This window comes from Pristiophorus japonicus, unplaced genomic scaffold (assembly GCF_044704955.1).
Source record: "Pristiophorus japonicus isolate sPriJap1 unplaced genomic scaffold, sPriJap1.hap1 HAP1_SCAFFOLD_547, whole genome shotgun sequence".
NCBI lineage: Eukaryota > Metazoa > Chordata > Chondrichthyes > Pristiophoridae > Pristiophorus > Pristiophorus japonicus.
Window position 1 is genome coordinate 237,451 of NW_027254454.1, and position 26,154 is coordinate 263,604.

At 48.5% G+C, this 26,154-nt stretch overlaps 1 protein-coding gene across 3 annotated transcripts in view; it reads right to left on the reverse strand.

Moving 5' to 3' along the window:
* Positions 1–26,154, reverse strand: part of LOC139254473 (voltage-dependent L-type calcium channel subunit alpha-1S-like) — a 163,535-nt gene that overhangs the window by 24,893 nt on the left and 112,488 nt on the right. For all 3 annotated transcript variants that reach the window (XM_070873694.1, XM_070873693.1, XM_070873692.1), the window contains 5 exons: positions 5,619–5,715; positions 3,138–3,240; positions 2,586–2,687; positions 2,201–2,340; positions 423–551 (listed from right to left, as the gene is read on the reverse strand). In XM_070873694.1, coding sequence (XP_070729795.1) covers positions 423–551; positions 2,201–2,340; positions 2,586–2,687; positions 3,138–3,240; positions 5,619–5,715 — 571 coding nt within the window. The remainder of the gene's footprint in view (positions 1–422; positions 552–2,200; positions 2,341–2,585; positions 2,688–3,137; positions 3,241–5,618; positions 5,716–26,154) is intronic.

Genomic DNA, 26,154 nt, shown 5'->3' on the forward strand with positions numbered 1-26,154 from the left:
CACAACCTTACCCTTATCCCTTCCTCATTTCAGGCACCCAACAACAAACAGAACAAACGGACATGACCCTGGATGTTAGAAGAAGAAATATCAGGGCCATGGACTCACAATTGCTCACCATTAGGACCTCGGGGTCACCAGTGTTCACTATAAGTGTCATGGACTCACTATTGCCATTTTGAGAGCTATGCTCATTATCAATACCAATGGTGAAGCAGCCACAGTTGGTGTGATAGCTGAGTTGGGATGTGATGGAATGACTATCCCCACACAGTCTGCAATATGTAGTATCGATCAAGGGTCTCTGACTGGGATAGTTTTCTGTTCCAGCAGACACTTCCTTTTAGTTTATGAAATGATCGTGTGGATCATCACCCTGTGAACATTCACCAACACTGCAACAAGTTGCTGAAATGACCCACCCTGTAAATTGACTCGTCCAAGCCCCCGTCCTCCATTGTTCGCTCGCCTTCCTCTTCAAGCGGTAGCTCTCCAGATACAGTTCGATGTAGGTCTTCACCAACCTCCTCCTCAATGCAGCGCAATCCAGCCTAACATGGGAACACAATGAAAAGTCACGCACCACATAAAGCCCTGCAGCCCATCCTTCAATTATCATAACTCTCCCACTGAGCCCAACCCTCTCGTCCCCTAATTCTCCCATCAAACCCCATCCCGCCAGTCTCCTAACTCTCCCATCAAACCCCATCCCTCCAGTCTCCCAACTCTCCCATCAAACCCCATCCCGCCAGTCTCCTAACTCTCCCATCAAACCCCATCCCGCCAGTCTCCTAACTCTCCCATCAAACCCCATCCCGCCAGTCTCCTAACTCTCCCATCAAACCCCATCCCTCCAGTCTCCCAACTCTCCCTTCAAACCCCATCCCTCCAGTCTCCTAACTCTCCCATCAAGCCCTGTCCCTCTAGTCCCCTAACTCTCCCATCAAGCCCTGTCCCTCTAGTCTGCCATCTCCCATTGATCCTCTTGGTACAGCCCTGTTGCCCATCTAGCTACTTTCTCCATTACATGTGTGTGTATGTTTTGTAGCCTGTTGACCAGGGTTGAACGCCCTCCGGGTGGGGTTTGACTGACGGATTGTTGTACCTCAGCTTTACTCCAGTAGATTTGTACTCTACTGCTCAGCTGTGTCCCACTGGTTCATACAATGCAACCCAACAGATGCAGCTCCATGGGGTGCAAAATGGGGAAAGCGCCTTACTTGGCCCTCCTCCCTCCTATTCCGGCCCATGCTCACTGTCTGCCTCTGCAAGGTTTTCATGCCTCTGGCAGGGGGAGATTTGTTCTCGTGTCTCACCAATCTTGCTCTGCAACTGACTGATGGGGTTGAATTAACCAACTGTCCCTTCTAACATGTCCTTGTTTCTGCCCAGCATCTTCTCCCACAGCTCTGGCAGATGTCCCTTTATGGAGGATTGCAGCCCCTGTTGCTTCTAGTAATCCGAGGTGCCATCACCTCATGTCCTGCAGCAGATGATGCAATCATTTTCTAAACGCACATCCATACAAAGCAATGGACCACTTTGCTCTTTCTGTAACACTGCCACAGTGACAGCATTTAACAGATTCCTTGTTTTATGGAATAGCGACAAGGTTGCACTGTTGATCACTATAATGAGCAGTGTGGTGTTGAACGATACCCAGCTAATAATAGTACCTAATGCCAAACCATGCACCACAAACCAGTGTCATCCCCTTCATACAGCGGGATATGTGGATGGACTCCAGTCTGGTCTGCTCTGTTACTAAAATGCCAGATTTACCTGAACTCAGGTTCCACGGCCTCACACTTGAAATGAAGAGCAAACCATTAAATCAGATCATTACTGCTCTTGCTCAAATCTAGTCTCCGTCACAGCATTGTCCCATACAGACTCTCCCACTCACTATCACTCACCGTGCAATGTTGCTCTGAAGAAACCCTACCCAATATTAAAGTCACCCGCCACCAAGTCTTGGCAATTAACCAATGCCAACCCCAAAGGCATGTAGACCCACAGTACCAATCACAGACATAAACCATCAACAACAAAGCAATGCCTCATCACCAACCTAACCGTTTGCTCAGCAACATGAACCAGACGAGCACCACAATGGCACATTCACTGTCACTACCTCCCACTGAACAATGCAAGGTCAGAGCATTCAGGCCCTTGAAACACCACGAGCTTTCACCCTTACCTGCAGCTCAATTTCATTCAGATTCTGGCTCTTTTTTGATGGGAGAATTCCATAATATTCTTCCTGACGCTTCTTAAACCTCCGGAAATATTCTTGGATGAGGAATGTGGCATAGAACTTGCCGACTGTCACCTCATCGTCTGAACAGAAAACGTTAACATTTAATTGTCGTCATAATAACTAAACTGGATCATATTAAAGCATAAAGATTTCTCCGAACCAAGCCCTTGAGATCTGGACATTACTCACTGTATAGAAGCAGGTCGCTCAATAAACAGCTGTATAGGAGCAGGCCGCTCAATAAACAGCTGTATAGAAGCGGGCCGCTCAATAAACAGCTGTAGTAAACAGGGTCTCTGAACCAACATATGTACCAGGCACTGACCTCCAATAGGGGGGATCACTTGGTCAAGCAGTTTCATACTTGTTCGTTTCCAGATTTTTTTGATAATGGCTCTCAGTTCCTCATTGGACTGTTCAAAGTTCCCTGTTGGCAAATATATTATGAGATAAGTACACGTCCATGGAACTGGCAACCAACCTATCAACTCCCCATGTATGTGTGTGTGTCTGTATGTGTCTCTGAGTGTGTCTGTGTGTGCGTGTCTGCGTCTGTCCGTCTGCGCGTGTGACCTCGAATGTGTGTGTGTATAACCGTGTGTGTGTGTGTGTGTGTGTGTGTGTGTGTGTGTGTGTGTGTGTGTGTGTGTGTGTGCGCGTGAGCGTATAACCCCGTGTGTGTATATAACTCTCACGTTTTCTGTTCCTCTTACACTGGGCCCACAGTTCTCTACCATTTTCACTGGCCCACAATCTGTTTGGTGGGTCAGTAAGCAGCCTCCATACAGTCCTGCTGCCACCTCGGCCCCCTTCCCAGTTTCGGTGAAGGGACATCCAGCGTGTGACCCATTCCTTCGGTCAGTACAAGTGCTCCTACCTTCAGTTTTAATTTTGAGGGCGGTTCGAACCAGAGCGAAGAGGGTGGCATTGAAGGTGACTGTGCCATCGCTGTTCATGGGCATGTTCATAGAGACAAGCCGCTGTAAAAAGGTAGAGAGAACGCAGAGATCAGCAACAGCACAGCTCAGAGACACACACAGACTGGGATCTCATTTCACAATGAGACATTAAACCTGTTCAGGTGGATGTTATAGATGCCAAGGTACTATTGAACAAGGAGCAGTGAGGTCTCCCAGGGCCCGGGCCATCATTCCACCCTCAAACAACACCATCAAAAAAACTGCTCAACGGGACATTTATCTCACTGCGATCTATGGGATCTTGCTTTGTACAAATTGGTTGTTGAATTTACCCATCGAACAACAACAGGCCTTCCACTCAATGCCGTGTTCTAAGCTGTATAAATCGTGGCGATCTTTCCAAAGCAAATGGCCCAGAAATCCCGGCCTCCCCTGGTCGGTATGGGATGTGATCGGACCCGGGGAGGCATCGCAAAGCCGGTTTTCGGCACGCAATGCGCATGCGCTGAAAACCGGCTTTTCCGATCTGTCAAGTTTCTGTCTTGACAGATCCTCCGCATCTCGGGAACGAAGACATTTGCACGGGAAAGATTACGATATTTACGCATTTCTTGCCCAGCAAATGTCCTCAAAACTCTTGCGCCTGATAAAAGCAGGCACATAGCCTACTGTTACAGGCCTAAGAGTTTTAAAACACACAAAAACATAATAAAATAAAATTTAAAAAACACATTTTATTGTTAAAAACCCTGCCCACTATTGTAAGATTTTTTTAAACCATAATTTAAAAAACTTTTTTAAAAATCGGGAAATTTAAAAAAAAAGGAATAAATAACTTTAATTTAAATTAATGTTAAATATGTGGTGTATTTTTTCTATTATTTATTAATGTTTTGGGTGTTTGGGGGAGGATTTCTCATTCATAATAATGGGAACTCCAACTTACGGAGTTCTGGCTCAGACCATCAGAAGACCATCTCCTCTGAGGCCTGTGACAGAAATGGACCCCTCTGTTTGGGGGCTTCCCCTTGCTGCCAAGCTGTCCTGGGACTCTCTGATCTGAGGGGGCTGAGTAGCAGACCCAGTTTAAGAGGTCGCCACCTCCCCACCCGCCCTTTACGCCAGCAAATGCTGATTTAGGGTTAAGCATGTGCCCCACAACAAATAAAGACTGTAAAGTAACAAAACACTTTTTAAGGAATCTGAACAAATCAAATTAAAATGTTATTCCCGGGGGTGATGATGCACTCCAGTCCCTCCGGCACCCACCTCTCGCGGAAGGCGTACCGGTGGACACTGCGTGCTCCATCTCCAGGGACACACTGTTTGCGACCAGGAGATGCTACAGAATAGAAGGGAATCAACCCTCTTACACCTCGAGACCGAGTGAAAGGGCCCACACACACACAAGTCTGGATGGAAATTCTTCATTTTTGTCCCAGCGTCTTTACACTGCTTCACCCACTGGTTCCCACCTCCTCGGGGACTCTCGTCCTGTACATTTCTCTCAATCTTACTCTACACGTTCACTCACCAAATAACTCACTGAACAGTAAGAGAACCAACAAAGAAATGGCAGAAATGCAAGAGCATCAGCAGGCCGGGGCTATTACAGGGAGCAGCGTGCGGCTGCATGGAGCAACGTGTGCTGCTGCAGGAGGGCGACGGCTGACTGCAGCGTGGGCAGGTACAGCAGGAGCAGCAAAGTCAGGGCAAAGGAGCGGCAAGAGTTCATAGAGGGGTGTGATCGGGGTCCAGGGGCAGCACAGGCCAGCCCACACTGCGATATGTGTGCGCACTATGTTCGAGCAGCAGAGCTGGTCTCCAGTCGTCTTGGGTAACCCTTGCCACTGGACCAAGACCTATCTCTGTCAAGCCCGTGTGGTGGCTGGTGTGCAATGGCCACCCCACGTAAAAAAATCCACGCACAGGCATCTCCCGCCATTCAGGATGTGTTCGGGATCCGGAATATCATTCAAACACCTGTGAACTCATCCGTTTTCGGCGTGGAAGCAAGTCATCCTCGTTTCGAGGGACTGCCTATGATGATGGCAGAAACACAATACATTTCCTTACAGTCGTTATAAACTCTGCTCACACTGGATACCTTACAAAATAATGAATGGTATATCCCGCCACTAAAACTAACTACAAGCTATCTCCTTACACTGCCAATCTTTTCCCCTTTGCAAATTCAACTGCAGGAGTTTTCCATCTTAAATCCCAGACAGACAGTTCAACATTAATAAACATCCCTCAAATATGTACTGGGGCTACATGGATTTCAGTATCTGTTTGCTGAATTCAGGAGAAGCAGCTAATCAGACAGATATTTGAGCAAAACATACAGTAACTGCTGTTTGAATTGTGTGGCATGACTACAGCAAACCCCTGATGTACTGATTCACTGCCAGAAGCTGAAAGTGGGCTAAGCCTACCTTACAGGCCACACGGTGGGGGCAGAACTTGCCAAAGCCCAGGGGGGGCTGGATACGCCGGAGCAGTGTCACCACATCCAGGTGTTTGATCCTTCCCCTGCGGAGAATAATCAGGAAAACCATTAGGAGTGTGTGTGTGCTCGCACTCAGTTACACACTCACTATGTATGTGTGCATTACTCTCTCATTTACACAGCATGTGTGTCAGTTACACTGTGCGTGTGTGTGTGTGTGTGTGTGTGAGTGAGAGAGTTACTCTGTGTGTATGTGTCAGTTACACTGTGCGTGCATGTGTGTGTGTGTGTGTCAGTTGCAGTATGTGTGTGTGTCAGTTACACAGTGTGTGTGTATGTGCGTGTGTGTGTCAGTTATACAGTGTGTGTGTGTCAGTTACACAGTGTGTGTGCGTGTCAGTTTGTCTGTGTGTGTGTGCGCGCGTGTCAGTTTGTCTGTGTGTGTGTGTGCGCACGTGTCAGTTTGTGTGTGCGCGCGTGTGCATGTGTCATTTTGCGTGTGTGTGTGTGTCAGTTTGTGTGTGTGTGTGTCAGTTTGTGTGTGTGTGTGTCAGTTTGTGTGTCAGTGTGTGTGTGTGTCAGTTACACAGTGTGTGTGTGTGTATGAGAGTTACACAGTGTGTGTGTCAGAGTTACAGTGTGTCTGTGTGTCAGTTACCGTGTGTGTGTGTGAGTTACACAGTGTGTGTATGTGTGTGTGTGTGTCAATTACAGTGTGTGTGTGTCAGTTACACTGTGCGTGTGTGTTTGTGTGTGTCAGTTACACGGTGTGTGTGTGTGTGTCAGTGTGTGTGTGTCAGTTAGTGTGTGTGTGTGTGGATGTGTGTCAGTTAGTGTGTGTGTGTGTCAGTGTGTGTGTGTCAGTGCATGTCTGTTTGTGTGTGTCAGTTACTGTATGTGTATGTGTGTCAGTTAAACTGTGCGTGTGTGTCAGTTACTGTGTGTGTGTCAGTTACAGTGTGTGTGTGTGTGTGTGCCAGTTACAAGGTGCGTGTGTGTGTGTGTGTGTGTGTGTGTCAGTGTGTGTGTGTGTGTGTGTCAGTGCATGTCAGTTTGTGTGTGTCAGTTACTGTGTGTGTATGTGTGTCAGTTACACTGTGTGTGTATGTCAGTTAGTGTGTGTGTGTCAGTTACACTGTGTGTGTGTGTCAGTTACAAGGTGCGTGCGTGTGTGTGTCAGTTACAAGGTGCGTACGTGTGTGTGTGCGTGAGTTACACAGTGCATGCGTGTGTGTGTGTCAGTTACACAGTGCTTGTGTGTGTGTCAGTTCCACAGTGCGTGTGTGTGTGTGTGTCAGTTTGTGTGTGTGTCAGTTTGTGTGAGTGTGTGTGTGTGTGTGTGTGTGTGTGTGTGTGCGTGTGTGCGTGCGTGTGTCAGTTACACTGTGTGTGTGTGAGTTACTGTGTGTGTGCGCGTCAGTTATACAGTGCCTGTGTGTGCGTGCTACTGTGTGTGTGTCAGTTACACAGTGCATGTGCGTGCGTGTTACACTGTGAGTGAGAGAGTGAGTCAGTTACAGTGTGTGTGTGTGTGTGTGTGTGTGTGTGTGTGTGTGTGTGTGTGTGTGAGTTACAATGTGTGCGTGAGTTACACAGTGTGTGTGTCAGTTACACTGTGTGGTGTGTGTGTGCATCAGTGACTGCGTGTGTGTGTGTGTGTGTGTTTGTGTGTGTGTGTGTGTCAGTTACACTGTGTGCGTGTGTGTCAGTTACACTGTGTGTGTCAGTTACAGTGTGTGTGTCAGTTACACTGTGTGTCAGTTACACTGTGTGTGTGTGTGTGCGTGAGTTAGTGTGTGCGTGAGTTAGTGTGTGTGTGTGTGTGTGTGTGTGTGTGTGTCAGTTACAGGGTGTGTGTGTCTGTGTGCGTGTCTGTCAGTTACTGCGTGTGTGTGTGTGTTTGTGTGTTTGTGTGTCAGTTACACTGTGTGCGTGTGTGTCAGTTACACTGTGAGTGTGTGTCAGTTACAGTGTGTGTGTCAGTTACACTGTGTGTGTGTGTGTGTGTGTGTGTGTGTGTGTGTGCGCGTGAGTTAGTGTGTGTGTGTGTGTGTCAGTTACAGTGTGTGTGCGTGCGTGTGTGTGAGTTACACAGTGTGTGTGCGTGTGTCGGTTACAGTGTGTGTGTGTCTGTGTGTGTGTATGTGTCAGTTAGTGTGTGTGTGTGTGTGTGTGTGTGTGAGTTTGTGTGTGTGTGTGTGTGTGCATGCGTGTCAGTTACACTGTGTGCGTGTGTCAGTTACACTGTGTGTGTGTGTGCCTCAGTTACACTGTGTGTGTCAGTTACAGTGTGTGTGTGTCTGTGTGTGTGTGTCAGTTACAGTGTGTGTGTGTCTGTGTGTGTCAGTTACAGTGTGTGTGTGTGTGTGTGTGTGTTTGTGTGTGTGTGTCAGTTACACTGTGTGCGTGCGTGTCAGTTACACTGTGTGTGTGCAAGTCAGTTACACTGCGTGTGTGTGCGCGTCAGTTACACACTGTGTGTGCGCGCGTCAGTTACACACTGTGTGTGCGCGCGTCAGTTACACACTGTGTGTGTGCGCGCGTCAGTTACACACAGTGTGTGGGCGCGCGTCAGTTACACACTGTGTGTGGGCGCGCGTCAGTTACACACTGTGTGTGGGCGCGCGTCAGTTACACACTGTGTGTGGGCGCGCGTCAGTTACACACTGTGTGTGGGCGCGCGTCAGTTACACACTGTGTGTGGGCGCGCGTCAGTTACACACTGTGTGTGGGCGCGCGTCAGTTACACACTGTGTGTGGGCGCGTCAGTTACACACTGTGTGTGGGCGCGTCAGTTACACAGTGCGTGCGCTTGCGTGTTACACTGTGTGTGTGTGGGAGTGAGTGAGTGAGTTAGTGTGTGTGTGTCAGTTACAGAGTGTGCGCGCGTGTGTGTGTCGGTTACAGTGTGTGCGTGAGTTACACAGTGTGTGTGCGTCAGTTACACAGTGTGTGTGTGTGTCAGTTACACAGTGCGTGTGTGTGTGTCAGTTACAGTGCGTGTGTGTGTGCGCGTGTGCATGCGTGTTACTGTGTGTGTGTGTCAGTTACATAGTGCGTGTGTCAGTTAGTGTGTGTGGTGCGTGTGTCAGTTACTGTGTTTGTGTGTGTGTGCGCGTCAGTTATACTGTGTGTGCGCGTCAGTTACACTGTGTCAGTTACACAGTGTGTGTGTCAGTTACAGTGTGTGTGTCAGTTACACAGTGTGTGTGTGTCAGTTACTGTGTGTGTGTCAGTTACACAGTGTGTGTGTGTGTGTGTGTGTGTGTGTGTGTGTGTGTGAGAGAGTTACTGTATGTGCCAGTTACCCAGTACGTGTGTGTCAGTTAGTGTGTGTGTGTGTGCGTCAGTTACACAGTGCGTGTGTGTGTGCGTCAGTTACACAGTGCGTGTGTGTGTGCGTCAGTTACACAGTGCGTGTGTGTGTGCGTCAGTTACACAGTGCGTGCGTGTGCGTGAGCTTGTTTGTGTGTGTCAGTTACAGTGCGTGTGTGTGTGTGCGTCAGTTACACAATGCGTGTGTGCGCGTCAGTTACAGTGCGTGTGCGCGCGTCATTTACACAGTGCGTGTGTGTGCGTCAGTTACAAAGTGCGTGTGTGTGCGCACGTGCCTCTGCGTGTTAGTGTGTGTATGTGTGTGTCAGTTACACAGTGCGTGTGCGTGCGTGTTACACTGTGTGTGTGTGAGAGTGAGTCAGTTAGTGTGTGTGTGTGTGTATGGTGTGTGTGTGTGTGTGTGTGTGTGTGTGTGTGTGTGTGTGCGTGTGCGTGTCAGTTACAGTGTGTGTATGTGTGTCAGTTACAGTGTGTGCTTGTCCGTGAGTTACACAGTGTCTGCGTGCGTGTCAGTTACAGTGTGTGCGTGTGTGCATGCGTGCATCAGTCACAGTGTGTGTGGTGTGTGTGTGTATGTCAGTTACACTGTGCGTGTGTGCGTCAGTTACACTGTGTGTGTCAGTTTGTTTGTGTGTGTGTGTGTGTGTCAGTTACACAGTGTGTGCGTGTGTGTGTCAGTTACACAGTGTGTGTGCGCCTCAGTTACACAGTGCGTGTGTGTGCGCGTCAGTTACACAGTGCGTGTGTGTGCGCGCGTGCCTTTGCGTGTTACTGTGTGTGTGTGTCAGTTACATAGTGTGGGTGCGTGTGTGTTACACTGTGTGTGTGTGAGAGTGAGTCAGTTACAGTGTGTGTGTGTCAGTTATAGTGTGTGTGTGTGTGACAGTTAGTGTGTGCGTGAGTTACACAGTGTGTGCATGCGTGTCAGTTACACTGTGTGTGATTGTGCGTCAGTTACACTGTGTGTGGTGTGTGTGTGTGTCAGTTACACTGTGTGATTGTGCGTCAGTTACACTGTGTGTGGTGTGTGGGTGTGTCAGTTACACTGTGCGTGTGTGTGTCAGTTACACTATGTGTCAGTTACACTGTGTGTGTGTGTGTGTCAGTCACTGTGTGTTTGTTACACAGTGCGTGTGTGTGCGTCAGTTACACAGTGCATGTGTGTGCGTGAGTTACTGTGTGTGTGTGTGTGTGTGTGTTTGTGTGTGTGTGTCAGTTACACAGTGCTTGTGTCAGTTACAGTGTCAGTTAGCTTGTGTATGTGTGTACATGTGTGTGCATGCGTGCGTCAGTTACACTGTGTGTGGTGTGTGTGTGTGCATGTGTGCGTCAGTTACACTGTGTGTGGTGTGTGTGTCAGTTACACAGTGCGTGTGTGCGTCAGTTACACTGTGTGTCAGTTTGTTTGTGTGTGTGTGTCTCATTTACACTGTGTCAGTTACAGTGTGTGCGTGTGTGTCAGTTACTGTGTGTGTGTTACACAGTGCGTGTGTGTGCGTCAGTTACACAGTGCATGTGTGTGCGTGTGCATGAGTTACTGTGTGTGTGTGTGTGTCAGTTACTGTGTGTGTGTCAGTTACACAGTGTGTCAGTTACAGTTTGTGTGTGTGTGTGAGTTACACAGTGTGTGCGTGTGTGTTACTGTATGTGTGTGCGTCAGTTACACAGTGCATGTGTGTGTTACAGTGTGTGTGTGTGTATCAGTTTGTGTGTGTGTGTGTCAGTTACACTGCATGTCAGTTATACATTGCGTGTGTGTCAGTTAATGTGTGTGTGTCAGTTACAAAGTGCGTGTGCTTGCGTGTTACACTTGTGTGAGAGTGAGTGAGTCAGTTACAGTGTGTGTGTGTGTCAGTTACAGTGCGTGTGTGTGCGCGTCAGTTACACAGTGCATGTGCGCGCGTCAGTTACACAGTGCGTGTGTGCGCGTATGCGTGTGTCAGTTTGTGTGTGTGTGTCAGTTACACAGTGCGTGTGTGTGTGCGCGCGTGCCTCTGCGTGTTACTGTGTGTGTGTCAGTTACACAGACCGTGTACGTGCGTGTTACACTGTGTGTGTGAGAGTGAGTCAGTTACAGTGTGTGTGTGTGTGTGTGTGCGTCAGTTACACAGTGCGTGTGTGCGCGTATGCGTGTCAGTTTGTGTGTGTGTCAGTTACACAGTGCGTGTGTGTGCGCTTGCCTCTGCGTGTTACTGTGTGTGTGTGTGTCAGTTACACAGTGCGTGTGCGTGTGTGTTACACTGTGTGTGTGTGTGAGTGAGTGAGTCAGTTACAGTGTGTGTGTGTGTGTGTGTGTGTGTGTGCGTGTGTCAGTTAGTTTGTGTGTGTGTGTGTGTGTGTGTGTCAGTTACACAGTGCTTGTGTCAGTTACAGTGTCAGTTAGCTTGTGTATGTGTGTGCATGCGTGCGTCAGTTACAGTGTGTGTGGTGTGTGTGTGTGCATGCGTGCGTCAGTTACACTGTGTGGTGTGTGTCAGTTACACAGTGCGTGTGTGCGTCAGTTACACTGTGTGTGTCAGTTTGTTTGTGTGTGTGTGTCTCATTTACACTATGTGTCAGTTACACAGTGTGTGCGTGTGTGTCAGTTACTGTGTGTGTGTTACACAGTGCATGTATGTGCGTCAGTTACACAGTGCGTGTGCGTGTGCATGAGTTACTGTGTGTGTGTGTGTCAGTTACTGTGTGTGTGTCAGTTACAGTGTGTCAGTTACAGTTTGTGTGTGTGTGTGTGAGTTACTGTGTGTGTGTGTGTGTGTTACTGTATGTGTGTGCGTCAGTTACACAGTGCGTGTGTGTGTTACAGTGTGTGTGTGTATCAGTTTGTGTGTGTGTCAGTTACACTGCATGTCAGTTATACATTGCGTGTGTCAGTTAATGTGTGTGTGTCAGTTACAAAGTGCGTGTGCTTGCGTGTTACACTTGTGTGAGAGTGAGTGAGTCAGTTACAGTGTGTGTGTGTGTCAGTTACAGTGCGTGTGTGTGTGCGTCAGTTACACAGTGCGTGTGCGCGCGCATCAGTTACACAGTGCATGTGCGCGCGTCAGTTACACAGTGCGTGTGTGCGCGTATGCGTGTGTCAGTTTGTGTGTGTGTGTGTCAGTTACACAGTGCGTGTGTGTGTGCGCGCCTCTGCGTGTTACTGTGTGTGTCAGTTACACAGACCGTGTACGTGCGTGTTACACTGTGTGTGTGAGAGTGAGTCAGTTACAGTGTGTGTGTGTGTGCGTCAGTTACACAGTGCGTGTGTGCGTGTATGCGTGTCAGTTTGTGTGTGTGTCAGTTACACAGTGCGTGTGTGCGTCAGTTACACAGTGCGTGTGCGTGCGTGTTACACTGTGTGTGTGTGTGAGTGAGTCAGTTACAGTGTGTGTGTGTGTGTGCGTGTGTCAGTTAGTGTGTGTGTGTGTGTGTGTGTGTGTGTGTGAGTTACAGTGTGTGCGTGTGCGTGAGTTACACAGTGTATGTGCGTGCGTCAGTTACACTGTGTGTGTGTGCATGCGTGCGTCAGTTACACTGTGTCTGGTGTGTGTGTGTCAGTTACACTGTGCGTGTGTGCGTCAGTTACACTGTGTGTGTCAGTTTGTTTGTGTGTTTGTGTGTGTCAGTTGCACTATGTGTCAGTTACAGTGTGTGCGTGCCAGTTACTGTGTGTGTGTGTGTGTGTGTGTGTGTGTGTGTGTCAGTTACAAGGTGCGTGTGTGTGTGTCAGTTACAAGGTGCGTGTGTGTGTGTGTGTGTGTGTAAGTTACAGTGTGTCTGTGTGTCTCTCAGTTACAGTGTGTGTTTGTGTGTCAGTTACACAGTGTGTGTGTGTGTCAGTTACACAGTGTGTGTGTGTGTGTGTGTGTGTGTGTGTGTGTGAGTTACACTGTGCGTGCGCTTGCGTGTTACACTGTGTGTGTGTGGGAGTGAGTGAGTTACAGTGTGTGTGTGTCAGTTACACAGTGCGTGTGTCAGTTACAGTGTGTGTGGTGCGTGTGTGTCAGTTACTGTGTGTGTGTTTTTGTGTGTGTGTGTGCGCGTCAGTTACACTGTCAGTTACACAGTGTGTGTGTGTGTCAGTTACACAGTGTGTGTGTGTGTGTGTGTGAGAGTTACTGTGTGTGTCAGTTACCCAGTACGTGTGTCAGTTACTGTGTGTGTGTGCGCGTCAGTTACACAGTGCGTGTGTGTGCGTCAGTTACACGGTGTGTGCGTCAGTTACACGGTGCGTGTGTGTGCGTGTGCGTCAGTTTGTTTGTGTGTGTGTCAGTTACAGTGCGTGTGTGTGCGCGTCAGTTACACAGTGCGTGTGCGCGCGCGTCATTTACACAGAGCGTGTGCGCGCGGCAGTTACACAGTGCGTGTGTGCGCGTATGCGTGTGTCAGTATGTGTGTGTGTCAGTTACACAGTGCGTGTGTGCGTCAGTTACACAGTGCGTGTGTGCGCGCGCCTCTGCGTGTTACTGTGTGTGTGTCAGTTACACAGTGCGTGTGCATGCGTGTTACACTGTGTGTGTGAGAGTGAGTCAGTTACAGTGTGTGTGTATGTGTGTGTTGTGTGTGTGTGCGTGTGTGTGTCAGTTACAGTGTGTGTATTTGTGTCAGTTACAGTGTGTGCTTGTCCGTGAGTTACACAGTGTGTCTGCGTGCGTGTCAGTTACAGTGTGTGCGTGTGCGCATGCGTGCGTCAGTCACACTGTGTGTGTATGTCAGTTACACTGTGCGTCAGTTACACTATGTGTCAGTTACACAGCGTGTGCGTGTGTGTGTCAGTTACTGTGTGTGTGTGTTACAGTGCATGTGTGTGCGTCAGTTACACAGTGCATGTGTGAGCGTGTGCGTGAGTTAGTGTGTGTGTGTGTGTGTGTGTGTGTGTGTGTGTGTGTGTGTGTGTGTATCAGTTACACAGTTCGTGTGTGTGAGTTACACAGTTTGTGTGTGTGTGTGTGTGTGTCAGTTACACTGCATATCAGTTATACAGTGTGTGTGTGTGTGTGTGTGTGTGTGTCAGTTAATGTGTGTGTGTCAGTTATAAAGTGCGTGTGCGTGCGTGTTACACTGTGTGTGTGTGAGAGCGAGCGAATGAGTCAGTTACAGTGTGTGTGTCAGTTACAGTGCGTGTGTGTGTGTGTGCGCCTCAGTTACACAGTGCGTGTGTGTGTGCGTCAGTTACACTGTGTGTGGTGTGTGTGTCAGTTACACAGTGCGTGTGTGCGTCAGTTACACTGTGTGTCAGTTTGTTTGTGTGTGTGTGTCTCATTTACACTGTGTCAGTTACAGTGTGTGCGTGTGTGTCAGTTACTGTGTGTGTGTTACACAGTGCGTGTGTGTGCGTCAGTTACACAGTGCATGTGTGTGCGTGTGCATGAGTTACTGTGTGTGTGTGTGTGTCAGTTACTGTGTGTGTGTCAGTTACACAGTGTGTCAGTTACAGTTTATGTGTGTGTGTGTGAGTTACACAGTGTGTGTGTGTGTGTTACTGTATGTGTGTGCGTCAGTTACACAGTGCATGTGTGTGTTACAGTGTGTGTGTGTGTGTTACAGTGTGTGTGTGTGTATCAGTTTGTGTGTGTGTGTGTCAGTTACACTGCATGTCAGTTATACATTGCGTGTGTGTCAGTTAATGTGTGTGTGTCAGTTACAAAGTGCGTGTGCTTGCGTGTTACACTTGTGTGAGAGTGAGTGAGTCAGTTACAGTGTGTGTGTGTCAGTTACAGTGAGTGTGTGTGCGCGTCAGTTACACAGTGCATGTGCGCGCGTATGCGTGTGTCAGTTTGTGTGTGTGTGTCAGTTACACAGTGCGTGTGTGTGTGCGCGCGTGCCTCTGCGTGTTACTGTGTGTGTGTCAGTTACACAGACCGTGTACGTGTGTGTTACACTGTGTGTGAGAGTGAGTCAGTTACAGTGTGTGTGTGTGTGCGCGTCAGTTACACAGTGCGTGTGCGCGCGTATGCGTGTCAGTTTGTGTGTGTGTCAGTTACACAGTGCGTGTGTGCGCTTGCCTCTGTGTGTTACTGTGTGTGTGTGTGTCAGTTACACAGTGCGTGTGCGTGTGTGTTACACTGTGTGTGTGTGTGTGTGTGTGTGAGTGAGTGAGTCAGTTACAGTGTGTGTGTGTGTGTGTGCGTGTGTCAGTTAGTTTGTGTGTGTGTGTGTGTGTGTGTGTGTGTGTGTGTGAGTTACAGTGTGTGCGTGTGCGTGAGTTACACAGTGTATGTGCGTGCGTCAGTTACACTGTGTGTGTGTGCATGCGTGCGTCAGTTACACTGTGTCTGGTGTGTGTGTGTGTCAGTTACACTGTGCGTGTGTGCGTCAGTTACACTGTGCGTGTCAGTTTGTGCCAGTTTGTTTGTGTGTTTGTGTGTGTCAGTTGCACTATGTGTCAGTTACAGTGTGTGCGTGCCAGTTACTGTGTGTGTGTGTGTGTGTGTGTGTGTGTGTGTCAGTCACTGTGTGTGTGTGTCAGTTACAAGGTGCGTGTGTGTGTGTCAGTTACAAGGTGCGTGTGTGTGTGTGTGTGTAAGTTACAGTGTGTCTGTGTGTCTCTCAGTTACAGTGTGTGTTTGTGTGTATGTGCTTGTGTGTGTCAGTTACACAGTGTGTGTGTGTGTCAGTTACAAGGTGCGTGTGTGTGTGTAAGTTACAGTGTGTCTGTGTCTCTCTCAGTTACAGTGTGTGTTTGTGTGTCAGTTACACAGTGTGTGTGTGTGTGTGTGTGTCAGTTACACTGTGCGTGTGTGTGTCAGTTACACTGTGTGTGTGCGCGTCAGTTACACAGTGCGTGTGTCAGTTACAGTGTGTGTGGTGCGTGTGTGTCAGTTACTGTGTGTGTGTTTGTGTGTGTGTGTGTGCGCGTCAGTTACACTGTGTCAGTTACACAGTGTGTGTGTGTCAGTTACTGTGTGTGTGTCAGTTACACAGTGTGTGTGTGTCAGTTACTGTGTGTCAGTTACACAGTGCGTGTGCGTGCGTGTTACACTGTGTGTGTGTGAGAGTGAGTCAGTTACAGTGTGTGTGTGTGTGTGTGTGTGCGTGTGCGTGTCAGTTACAGTGTGTGTATGTGTGTCAGTTACAGTGTGTGCTTGTCCGTGAGTTACACAGTGTCTGCGTGCGTGTCAGTTACAGTGTGTGCGTGTGTGCATGCGTGCGTCAGTCACACTGTGTGTGGTGTGTGTGTGTATGTCAGTTACACTGTGCATGTGTGCGTCAGTTACACTGTGTGTGTCAGTTTATTTGTGTGTGTGTGTGTGTCAGTTACACAGTGTGTGCGTGTGTGTGTCAGTTACACAGTGTGTGTGCGCCTCAGTTACACACTGCGTGTGTGTGCGCGTCAGTTACACACTGCGTGTGTGTGCGCGCGTGCCTTTGCGTGTTACTGTGTGTGTGTGTGTCAGTTACAAAGTGCGGGTGCGTGCGTGTTACACTGTGTGTGAGAGAGTGAGTCAGTTACAGTGTGTGTGTGTCAGTTATAGTGTGTGTGTGTGTGTGTGTGTCAGTTACACTGTGCGTGTGTTACACAGTGTGTGCATGCGTGTCAGTTACACTGTGTGTGATTGTGAGTCAGTTACACTGTGTGTCAGTTTGTGTGTGTCAGTTTGTTTGTGTGTGTGTGTGTGTCAGTTACACTGTGTGTGTCAGTCACTGTGTGTTTGTTACACAGTGCGTGTGTGTGCGTCAGTTACACAGTGCATGTGTGTGCGTGAGTTACTGTGTGTGTGTGTGTGTGTGTGTGTGTGTGTGTGTGTGTGTGTGTGTGTGTCAGTTACACAGTGCTTGTGTCAGTTACAGTGTCAGTTAGCTTGTGTATGTGTGTGCATGCGTGCGTCAGTTACACTGTGTGTGGTGTGTGTGTGTGCATGCGTGCGTCAGTTACACTGTGTGGTGTGTGTCAGTTACACAGTGCGTGTGTGCGTCAGTTACACTGTGTGTGTCAGTTTGTTTGTGTGTGTGTGTCTCATTTACACAATGTGTCAGTTACACAGTGTGTGCGTGTGTGTCAGTTACTGTGTGTGTGTTACACAGTGCATGTGTGTGCGTCAGTTACACAGTGCGTGTGCGTGTGCATGAGTTACTGTGTGTGTGTGTGTGTCAGTTACTGTGTGTGTGTCAGTTACACAGTGTGTCAGTTACAGTTTGTGTGTGTGTGTGAGAGTTACACAGTGTGTGTGTGTGTGTTACTGTATGTGTGTGCGTCAGTTACACAGTGCGTGTGTGTGTTACAGTGTGTGTGTGTATCAGTTTGTGTGTGTGTGTGTGTCAGTTACACTGCATGTCAGTTATACATTGCGTGTGTGTCAGTTAATGTGTGTGTGTCAGTTACAAAGTGCGTGTGCTTGCGTGTTACACTTGTGTGAGAGTGAGTGAGTCAGTTACAGTGTGTGTGTGTGTCAGTTACAGTGCGTGTGTGTGTGCGTCAGTTACACAGTGCGTGTGCGCGCGCATCAGTTACACAGTGCATGTGCGCGCGTCAGTTACACAGTGCGTGTGTGCGCGTATGCGTGTCAGTTTGTGTGTGTGTGTCAGTTACACAGACTGTGTACGTGCGTGTTACACTGTGTGTGTGAGAGTGAGTCAGTTACAGTGTGTGTGTGTGTGTGTGTGCGTCAGTTACAGAGTGCTTGTTTCAGTTACAGTGTCAGTTAGCTTGTGTATGTGTACATGTGTGTGCATGCGTGCGTCAGTTACACTGTGTGTGGTGTGTGTGTGTGCATGTGTGCGTCAGTTACACTGTGTGTGGTGTGTGTGTCAGTTACACAGTGCGTGTGTGCGTCAGTTACACTGTGTGTCAGTTTGTTTGTGTGTGTGTGTCTCATTTACACTGTGTCAGTTACAGTGTGTGCGTGTGTCAGTTACTGTGTGTGTGTTACACAGTGCGTGTGTGTGCGTCAGTTACACAGTGCATGTGTGTGCGTGTGCATGAGTTACTGTGTGTGTGTGTGTGTGTGTGTCAGTTACTGTGTGTGTGTCAGTTACACAGTGTGTCAGTTACAGTTTGTGTGTGTGTGTGAGTTACTGTATGTGTGTGCGTCAGTTACACAGTGCGTGTGTGTGTTACAGTGTGTGTGTGTGTTAGTGTGTGTGTGTGTATCAGTTTGTGTGTGTGTGTGTCAGTTACACTGCATGTCAGTTATACATTGCGTGTGTGTTAGTTAATGTGTGTGTGTCAGTTACAAAGTGCGTGTGCTTGCGTGTTACACTTGTGTGAGAGTGAGTGAGTCAGTTACAGTGTGTGTGTGTGTCAGTTACAGTGCGTGTGTGTGCGCGTCAGTTACACAGTGCATGTGCGCGCGTCAGTTACACAGTGCGTGTGTGCGCGTATGCGTGTGTCAGTTTGTGTGTGTGTGTCAGTTACACAGTGCGTGTGTGTGTGCGCGCGTGCCTCTGCGTGTTACTGTGTGTGTGTCAGTTACACAGACCGTGTACGTGCGTGTTACACTGTGTGTGTGAGAGTGAGTCAGTTACAGTGTGTGTGTGTGTGTGTGTGCGTCAGTTACACAGTGCGTGTGTGCGCGTATGCGTGTCAGTTTGTGTGTGTGTCAGTTACACAGTGCGTGTGTGCGCTTGCCTCTGCGTGTTACTGTGCGTGTGTGTGTCAGTTACACAGTGCGTGTGCGTGTGTGTTACACTGTGTGTGTGTGTGTGAGTGAGTGAGTCAGTTACAGTGTGTGTGTGTGTGCGTGTGTCAGTTAGTTTGTGTGTGTGTGTGTGTGTGTGTGTGAGTTACAGTGTGTGCGTGTGCGTGAGTTACACAGTGTATGTGCGTGCGTCAGTTACACTGTGTGTGTGTGCATGCGTGCGTCAGTTACACTGTGTCTGGTGTGTGTGTGTGTCAGTTACACTGTGCGTGTGTGCGTCAGTTACACTGTGTGTGTCAGTTTGTGCCAGTTTGTTTGTGTGTTTGTGTGTGTCAGTTGCACTATGTGTCAGTTACAGTGTGTGCGTGCCAGTTACTGTGTGTGTGTGTGTGTGTGTGTGTGTGTGTGTCAGTCACTGTGTGTGTGTGTGTGTCAGTTACAAGGTGCGTGTGTGTGTGTCAGTTACAAGGTGCGTGTGTGTGTGTGTAAGTTACAGTGTGTCTGTGTGTCTCTCAGTTACAGTGTGTGTTTGTGTGTATGTGCTTGTGTGTGTCAGTTACACAGTGTGTGTGTGTGTGTCAGTTACAAGGTGCGTGTGTGTGTGTAAGTTACAGTGTGTCTGTGTCTCTCTCAGTTACAGTGTGTGTTTGTGTGTCAGTTACACAGTGTGTGTGTTTGTGTGTGTGTGTGTGTGTGTGTCAGTTACACTGTGCGTGCGCTTGCGTGTTACACTGTGTGTGTGTGGGAGTGAGTGAGTTACAGTGTGTGTGTGTCAGTTACACAGTGCGTGTGTGTGTCAGTTACACTGTGTGTGTGCGCGTCAGTTACACAGTGCGTGTGTCAGTTACAGTGTGTGTGGTGCGTGTGTGTCAGTTACTGTGTGTGTGTTTGTGTGTGTGTGTGTGCGCGTCAGTTACACTGTGTCAGTTACACAGTGTGTGTGTGTCAGTTACTGTGTGTGTGTCAGTTACACAGTGTGTGTGTGTCAGTTACTGTGTGTCAGTTACACAGTGCGTGTGCGTGCGTGTTACACTGTGTGTGTGTGAGAGTGAGTCAGTTACAGTGTGTGTGTGTGTGTGTGTGTGTGTGTGTGTGCGTGTCAGTTACAGTGTGTGTATGTGTGTCAGTTACAGTGTGTGCTTGTCCGTGAGTTACACAGTGTCTGCGTGCGTGTCAGTTACAGTGTGTGCGTGTGTGCATGCGTGCGTCAGTCACACTGTGTGTGGTGTGTGTGTGTATGTCAGTTACACTGTGCATGTGTGCGTCAGTTACACTGTGTGTGTCAGTTTATTTATGTGTGTGTGTGTGTCAGTTACACAGTGTGTGCGTGTGTGTGTCAGTTACACAGTGTGTGTGCGCCTCAGTTACACACTGCGTGTGTGTGCGCGTCAGTTACACAGTGCGTGTGTGCGCGTCAGTTACACAGTGCGTGTGTGTGCGCATGCGTGTGTCAGTTTGTGTGTGTGTGTGTCAGTTACACAGTGCGTGTGTGTGTGCGCGCCTCTGCGTGTTACTGTGTGTGTGTCAGTTACACAGACCGTGTACGTGCGTGTTACACTGTGTGTGTGAGAGTGAGTCAGTTACAGTGTGTGTGTGTGTGTGCGCGTCAGTTACACAGTGCTTGTGTCAGTTACAGTGTCAGTTAGCTTGTGTATGTGTGTACGTGTGTGCATGCGTGCGTCAGTTACACTGTGTGTGGTGTGTGTGCATGTGTGCGTCAGTTACACAGTGTGTGGTGTGTGTGTCAGTTACACAGTGCGTGTGTGCGTCAGTTACACTGTGTGTCAGTTTGTTTGTGTGTGTGTGTCTCATTTACACTGTGTCAGTTACAGTGTGTGCCAGTTACTGTGTGTGTGTTACACAGTGCGTGTGTGTGCGTCAGTTGCACAGTGCATGTGTGTGCGTGTGCATGAGTTACTGTGTGTGTGTGTGTGTGTGTCAGTTACTGTGTGTGTGTCAGTTACACAGTGTGTCAGTTACAGTTTATGTGTGTGTGTGTGAGTTACTGTATGTGTGTGCGTCAGTTACACAGTGCGTGTGTGTGTTACAGTGTGTGTGTGTGTTACAGTGTGTGTGTGTGTATCAGTTTGTGTGTGTGTGTGTCAGTTACACTGCATGTCAGTTATACATTGCGTGTGTGTCAGTTAATGTGTGTGTGTCAGTTACAAAGTGCGTGTGCTTGCGTGTTACACTTGTGTGAGAGTGAGTGAGTCAGTTACAGTGTGTGTGTGTGTCAGTTACTGTGTGTGTGTCAGTTACACAGTGTGTCAGTTACAGTTTGTGTGTGTGTGTGAGAGTTACACAGTGTGTGTGTGTTACTGTATGTGTGTGCGTCAGTTACACAGTGCGTGTGTGTGTTACAGTGTGTGTGTGTGTATCAGTTTGTGTGTGTGTGTGTCAGTTACACTGCATGTCAGTTATACATTGCGTGTGTGTCAGTTAATGTGTGTGTGTCAGTTACAAAGTGTGTGTGCTTGCGTGTTACACTTGTGTGAGAGTGAGTGAGTCAGTTACAGTGTGTGTGTGTGTCAGTTACAGTGCGTGTGTGTGTGCGTCAGTTACACAGTGCGTGTGCGCGCGCATCAGTTACACAGTGCATGTGCGCGCGTCAGTTACACAGTGCGTGTGTGCGCGTATGCGTGTGTCAGTTTGTGTGTGTGTGTGTCAGTTACACAGTGCGTGTGTGTGTGCGCGCCTCTGCGTGTTACTGTGTGTGTGTCAGTTACACAGACCGTGTACGTGCGTGTTACACTGTGTGTGTGAGAGTGAGTCAGTTACAGTGTGTGTGTGTGTGTGTGTGCGTCAGTTACACAGTGCTTGTGTCAGTTACAGTGTCAGTTAGCTTGTGTATGTGTGTACATGTGTGTGCATGCGTGCGTCAGTTACACTGTGTGTGGTGTGTGTGTGTGCATGTGTGCGTCAGTTACACTGTGTGTGGTGTGTGTGTCAGTTACACAGTGCGTGTGTGCGTCAGTTACACTGTGTGTCAGTTTGTTTGTGTGTGTGTGTCTCATTTACACTGTCAGTTACAGTGTGTGCGTGTGTGTCAGTTACTGTGTGTGTGTTACACAGTGCGTGTGTGTGCGTCAGTTGCACAGTGCATGTGTGTGCGTGTGCATGAGTTACTGTGTGTGTGTGTGTGTGTCAGTTACTGTGTGTGTGTCAGTTACACAGTGTGTCAGTTACAGTTTGTGTGTGTGTGTGTGAGTTACTGTATGTGTGTGCGTCAGTTACACAGTGCGTGTGTGTGTTACAGTGCGTGTGTGTGTTACAGTGTGTGTGTGTGTATCAGTTTGTGTGTGTGTGTGTCAGTTACACTGCATGTCAGTTATACATTGCGTGTGTGTCAGTTAATGTGTGTGTGTCAGTTACAAAGTGCGTGTGCTTGCGTGTTACACTTGTGTGAGAGTGAGTGAGTCAGTTACAGTGTGTGTGTGTGTCAGTTACTGTGTGTGTGTCAGTTACACAGTGTGTCAGTTACAGTTTGTGTGTGTGTGTGTGAGAGTTACACAGTGTGTGTGTGTTACTGTATGTGTGTGCGTCAGTTACACAGTGCGTGTGTGTGTGTAAGTTACAGTGTGTCTGTGTCTCTCTCAGTTACAGTGTGTGTTTGTGTGTCAGTTACACAGTGTGTGTGTGTGTGTGTGTGTCAGTTACACTGTGCGTGTGTGTGTCAGTTACACTGTGTGTGTGCGCGTCAGTTACACAGTGCGTGTGTCAGTTACAGTGTGTGTGGTGCGTGTGTGTCAGTTACTGTGTGTGTGTTTGTGTGTGTGTGTGTGCGCGTCAGTTACACTGTGTCAGTTACACAGTGTGTGTGTGTCAGTTACTGTGTGTGTGTCAGTTACACAGTGTGTGTGTGTCAGTTACTGTGTGTCAGTTACACAGTGCGTGTGCGTGCGTGTTACACTGTGTGTGTGTGAGAGTGAGTCAGTTACAGTGTGTGTGTGTGTGTGTGTGTGCGTGTGCGTGTCAGTTACAGTGTGTGTATGTGTGTCAGTTACAGTGTGTGCTTGTCCGTGAGTTACACAGTGTCTGCGTGCGTGTCAGTTACAGTGTGTGCGTGTGTGCATGCGTGCGTCAGTCACACTGTGTGTGGTGTGTGTGTGTATGTCAGTTACACTGTGCATGTGTGCGTCAGTTACACTGTGTGTGTCAGTTTATTTGTGTGTGTGTGTGTGTCAGTTACACAGTGTGTGCGTGTGTGTGTCAGTTACACAGTGTGTGTGCGCCTCAGTTACACACTGCGTGTGTGTGCGCGTCAGTTACACACTGCGTGTGTGTGCGCGCGTGCCTTTGCGTGTTACTGTGTGTGTGTGTGTCAGTTACAAAGTGCGGGTGCGTGCGTGTTACACTGTGTGTGAGAGAGTGAGTCAGTTACAGTGTGTGTGTGTCAGTTATAGTGTGTGTGTGTGTGTGTGTGTCAGTTACACTGTGCGTGTGTTACACAGTGTGTGCATGCGTGTCAGTTACACTGTGTGTGATTGTGAGTCAGTTACACTGTGTGTCAGTTTGTGTGTGTCAGTTTGTTTGTGTGTGTGTGTGTGTCAGTTACACTGTGTGTGTCAGTCACTGTGTGTTTGTTACACAGTGCGTGTGTGTGCGTCAGTTACACAGTGCATGTGTGTGCGTGAGTTACTGTGTGTGTGTGTGTGTGTGTGTGTGTGTGTGTGTGTGTGTGTGTGTGTGTCAGTTACACAGTGCTTGTGTCAGTTACAGTGTCAGTTAGCTTGTGTATGTGTGTGCATGCGTGCGTCAGTTACACTGTGTGTGGTGTGTGTGTGTGCATGCGTGCGTCAGTTACACTGTGTGGTGTGTGTCAGTTACACAGTGCGTGTGTGCGTCAGTTACACTGTGTGTGTCAGTTTGTTTGTGTGTGTGTGTCTCATTTACACAATGTGTCAGTTACACAGTGTGTGCGTGTGTGTCAGTTACTGTGTGTGTGTTACACAGTGCATGTGTGTGCGTCAGTTACACAGTGCGTGTGCGTGTGCATGAGTTACTGTGTGTGTGTGTGTGTCAGTTACTGTGTGTGTGTCAGTTACACAGTGTGTCAGTTACAGTTTGTGTGTGTGTGTGAGAGTTACACAGTGTGTGTGTGTGTGTTACTGTATGTGTGTGCGTCAGTTACACAGTGCGTGTGTGTGTTACAGTGTGTGTGTGTATCAGTTTGTGTGTGTGTGTGTGTCAGTTACACTGCATGTCAGTTATACATTGCGTGTGTGTCAGTTAATGTGTGTGTGTCAGTTACAAAGTGCGTGTGCTTGCGTGTTACACTTGTGTGAGAGTGAGTGAGTCAGTTACAGTGTGTGTGTGTGTCAGTTACAGTGCGTGTGTGTGTGCGTCAGTTACACAGTGCGTGTGCGCGCGCATCAGTTACACAGTGCATGTGCGCGCGTCAGTTACACAGTGCGTGTGTGCGCGTATGCGTGTCAGTTTGTGTGTGTGTGTCAGTTACACAGACTGTGTACGTGCGTGTTACACTGTGTGTGTGAGAGTGAGTCAGTTACAGTGTGTGTGTGTGTGTGTGTGCGTCAGTTACAGAGTGCTTGTTTCAGTTACAGTGTCAGTTAGCTTGTGTATGTGTACATGTGTGTGCATGCGTGCGTCAGTTACACTGTGTGTGGTGTGTGTGTGTGCATGTGTGCGTCAGTTACACTGTGTGTGGTGTGTGTGTCAGTTACACAGTGCGTGTGTGCGTCAGTTACACTGTGTGTCAGTTTGTTTGTGTGTGTGTGTCTCATTTACACTGTGTCAGTTACAGTGTGTGCGTGTGTCAGTTACTGTGTGTGTGTTACACAGTGCGTGTGTGTGCGTCAGTTACACAGTGCATGTGTGTGCGTGTGCATGAGTTACTGTGTGTGTGTGTGTGTGTGTGTCAGTTACTGTGTGTGTGTCAGTTACACAGTGTGTCAGTTACAGTTTGTGTGTGTGTGTGAGTTACTGTATGTGTGTGCGTCAGTTACACAGTGCGTGTGTGTGTTACAGTGTGTGTGTGTGTTAGTGTGTGTGTGTGTATCAGTTTGTGTGTGTGTGTGTCAGTTACACTGCATGTCAGTTATACATTGCGTGTGTGTTAGTTAATGTGTGTGTGTCAGTTACAAAGTGCGTGTGCTTGCGTGTTACACTTGTGTGAGAGTGAGTGAGTCAGTTACAGTGTGTGTGTGTGTCAGTTACAGTGCGTGTGTGTGCGCGTCAGTTACACAGTGCATGTGCGCGCGTCAGTTACACAGTGCGTGTGTGCGCGTATGCGTGTGTCAGTTTGTGTGTGTGTGTCAGTTACACAGTGCGTGTGTGTGTGCGCGCGTGCCTCTGCGTGTTACTGTGTGTGTGTCAGTTACACAGACCGTGTACGTGCGTGTTACACTGTGTGTGTGAGAGTGAGTCAGTTACAGTGTGTGTGTGTGTGTGTGTGCGTCAGTTACACAGTGCGTGTGTGCGCGTATGCGTGTCAGTTTGTGTGTGTGTCAGTTACACAGTGCGTGTGTGCGCTTGCCTCTGCGTGTTACTGTGCGTGTGTGTGTCAGTTACACAGTGCGTGTGCGTGTGTGTTACACTGTGTGTGTGTGTGTGAGTGAGTGAGTCAGTTACAGTGTGTGTGTGTGTGCGTGTGTCAGTTAGTTTGTGTGTGTGTGTGTGTGTGTGTGTGAGTTACAGTGTGTGCGTGTGCGTGAGTTACACAGTGTATGTGCGTGCGTCAGTTACACTGTGTGTGTGTGCATGCGTGCGTCAGTTACACTGTGTCTGGTGTGTGTGTGTGTCAGTTACACTGTGCGTGTGTGCGTCAGTTACACTGTGTGTGTCAGTTTGTGCCAGTTTGTTTGTGTGTTTGTGTGTGTCAGTTGCACTATGTGTCAGTTACAGTGTGTGCGTGCCAGTTACTGTGTGTGTGTGTGTGTGTGTGTGTGTGTGTGTCAGTCACTGTGTGTGTGTGTGTGTCAGTTACAAGGTGCGTGTGTGTGTGTCAGTTACAAGGTGCGTGTGTGTGTGTGTAAGTTACAGTGTGTCTGTGTGTCTCTCAGTTACAGTGTGTGTTTGTGTGTATGTGCTTGTGTGTGTCAGTTACACAGTGTGTGTGTGTGTGTCAGTTACAAGGTGCGTGTGTGTGTGTAAGTTACAGTGTGTCTGTGTCTCTCTCAGTTACAGTGTGTGTTTGTGTGTCAGTTACACAGTGTGTGTGTTTGTGTGTGTGTGTGTGTGTGTGTCAGTTACACTGTGCGTGCGCTTGCGTGTTACACTGTGTGTGTGTGGGAGTGAGTGAGTTACAGTGTGTGTGTGTCAGTTACACAGTGCGTGTGTGTGTCAGTTACACTGTGTGTGTGCGCGTCAGTTACACAGTGCGTGTGTCAGTTACAGTGTGTGTGGTGCGTGTGTGTCAGTTACTGTGTGTGTGTTTGTGTGTGTGTGTGTGCGCGTCAGTTACACTGTGTCAGTTACACAGTGTGTGTGTGTCAGTTACTGTGTGTGTGTCAGTTACACAGTGTGTGTGTGTCAGTTACTGTGTGTCAGTTACACAGTGCGTGTGCGTGCGTGTTACACTGTGTGTGTGTGAGAGTGAGTCAGTTACAGTGTGTGTGTGTGTGTGTGTGTGTGTGTGTGTGCGTGTCAGTTACAGTGTGTGTATGTGTG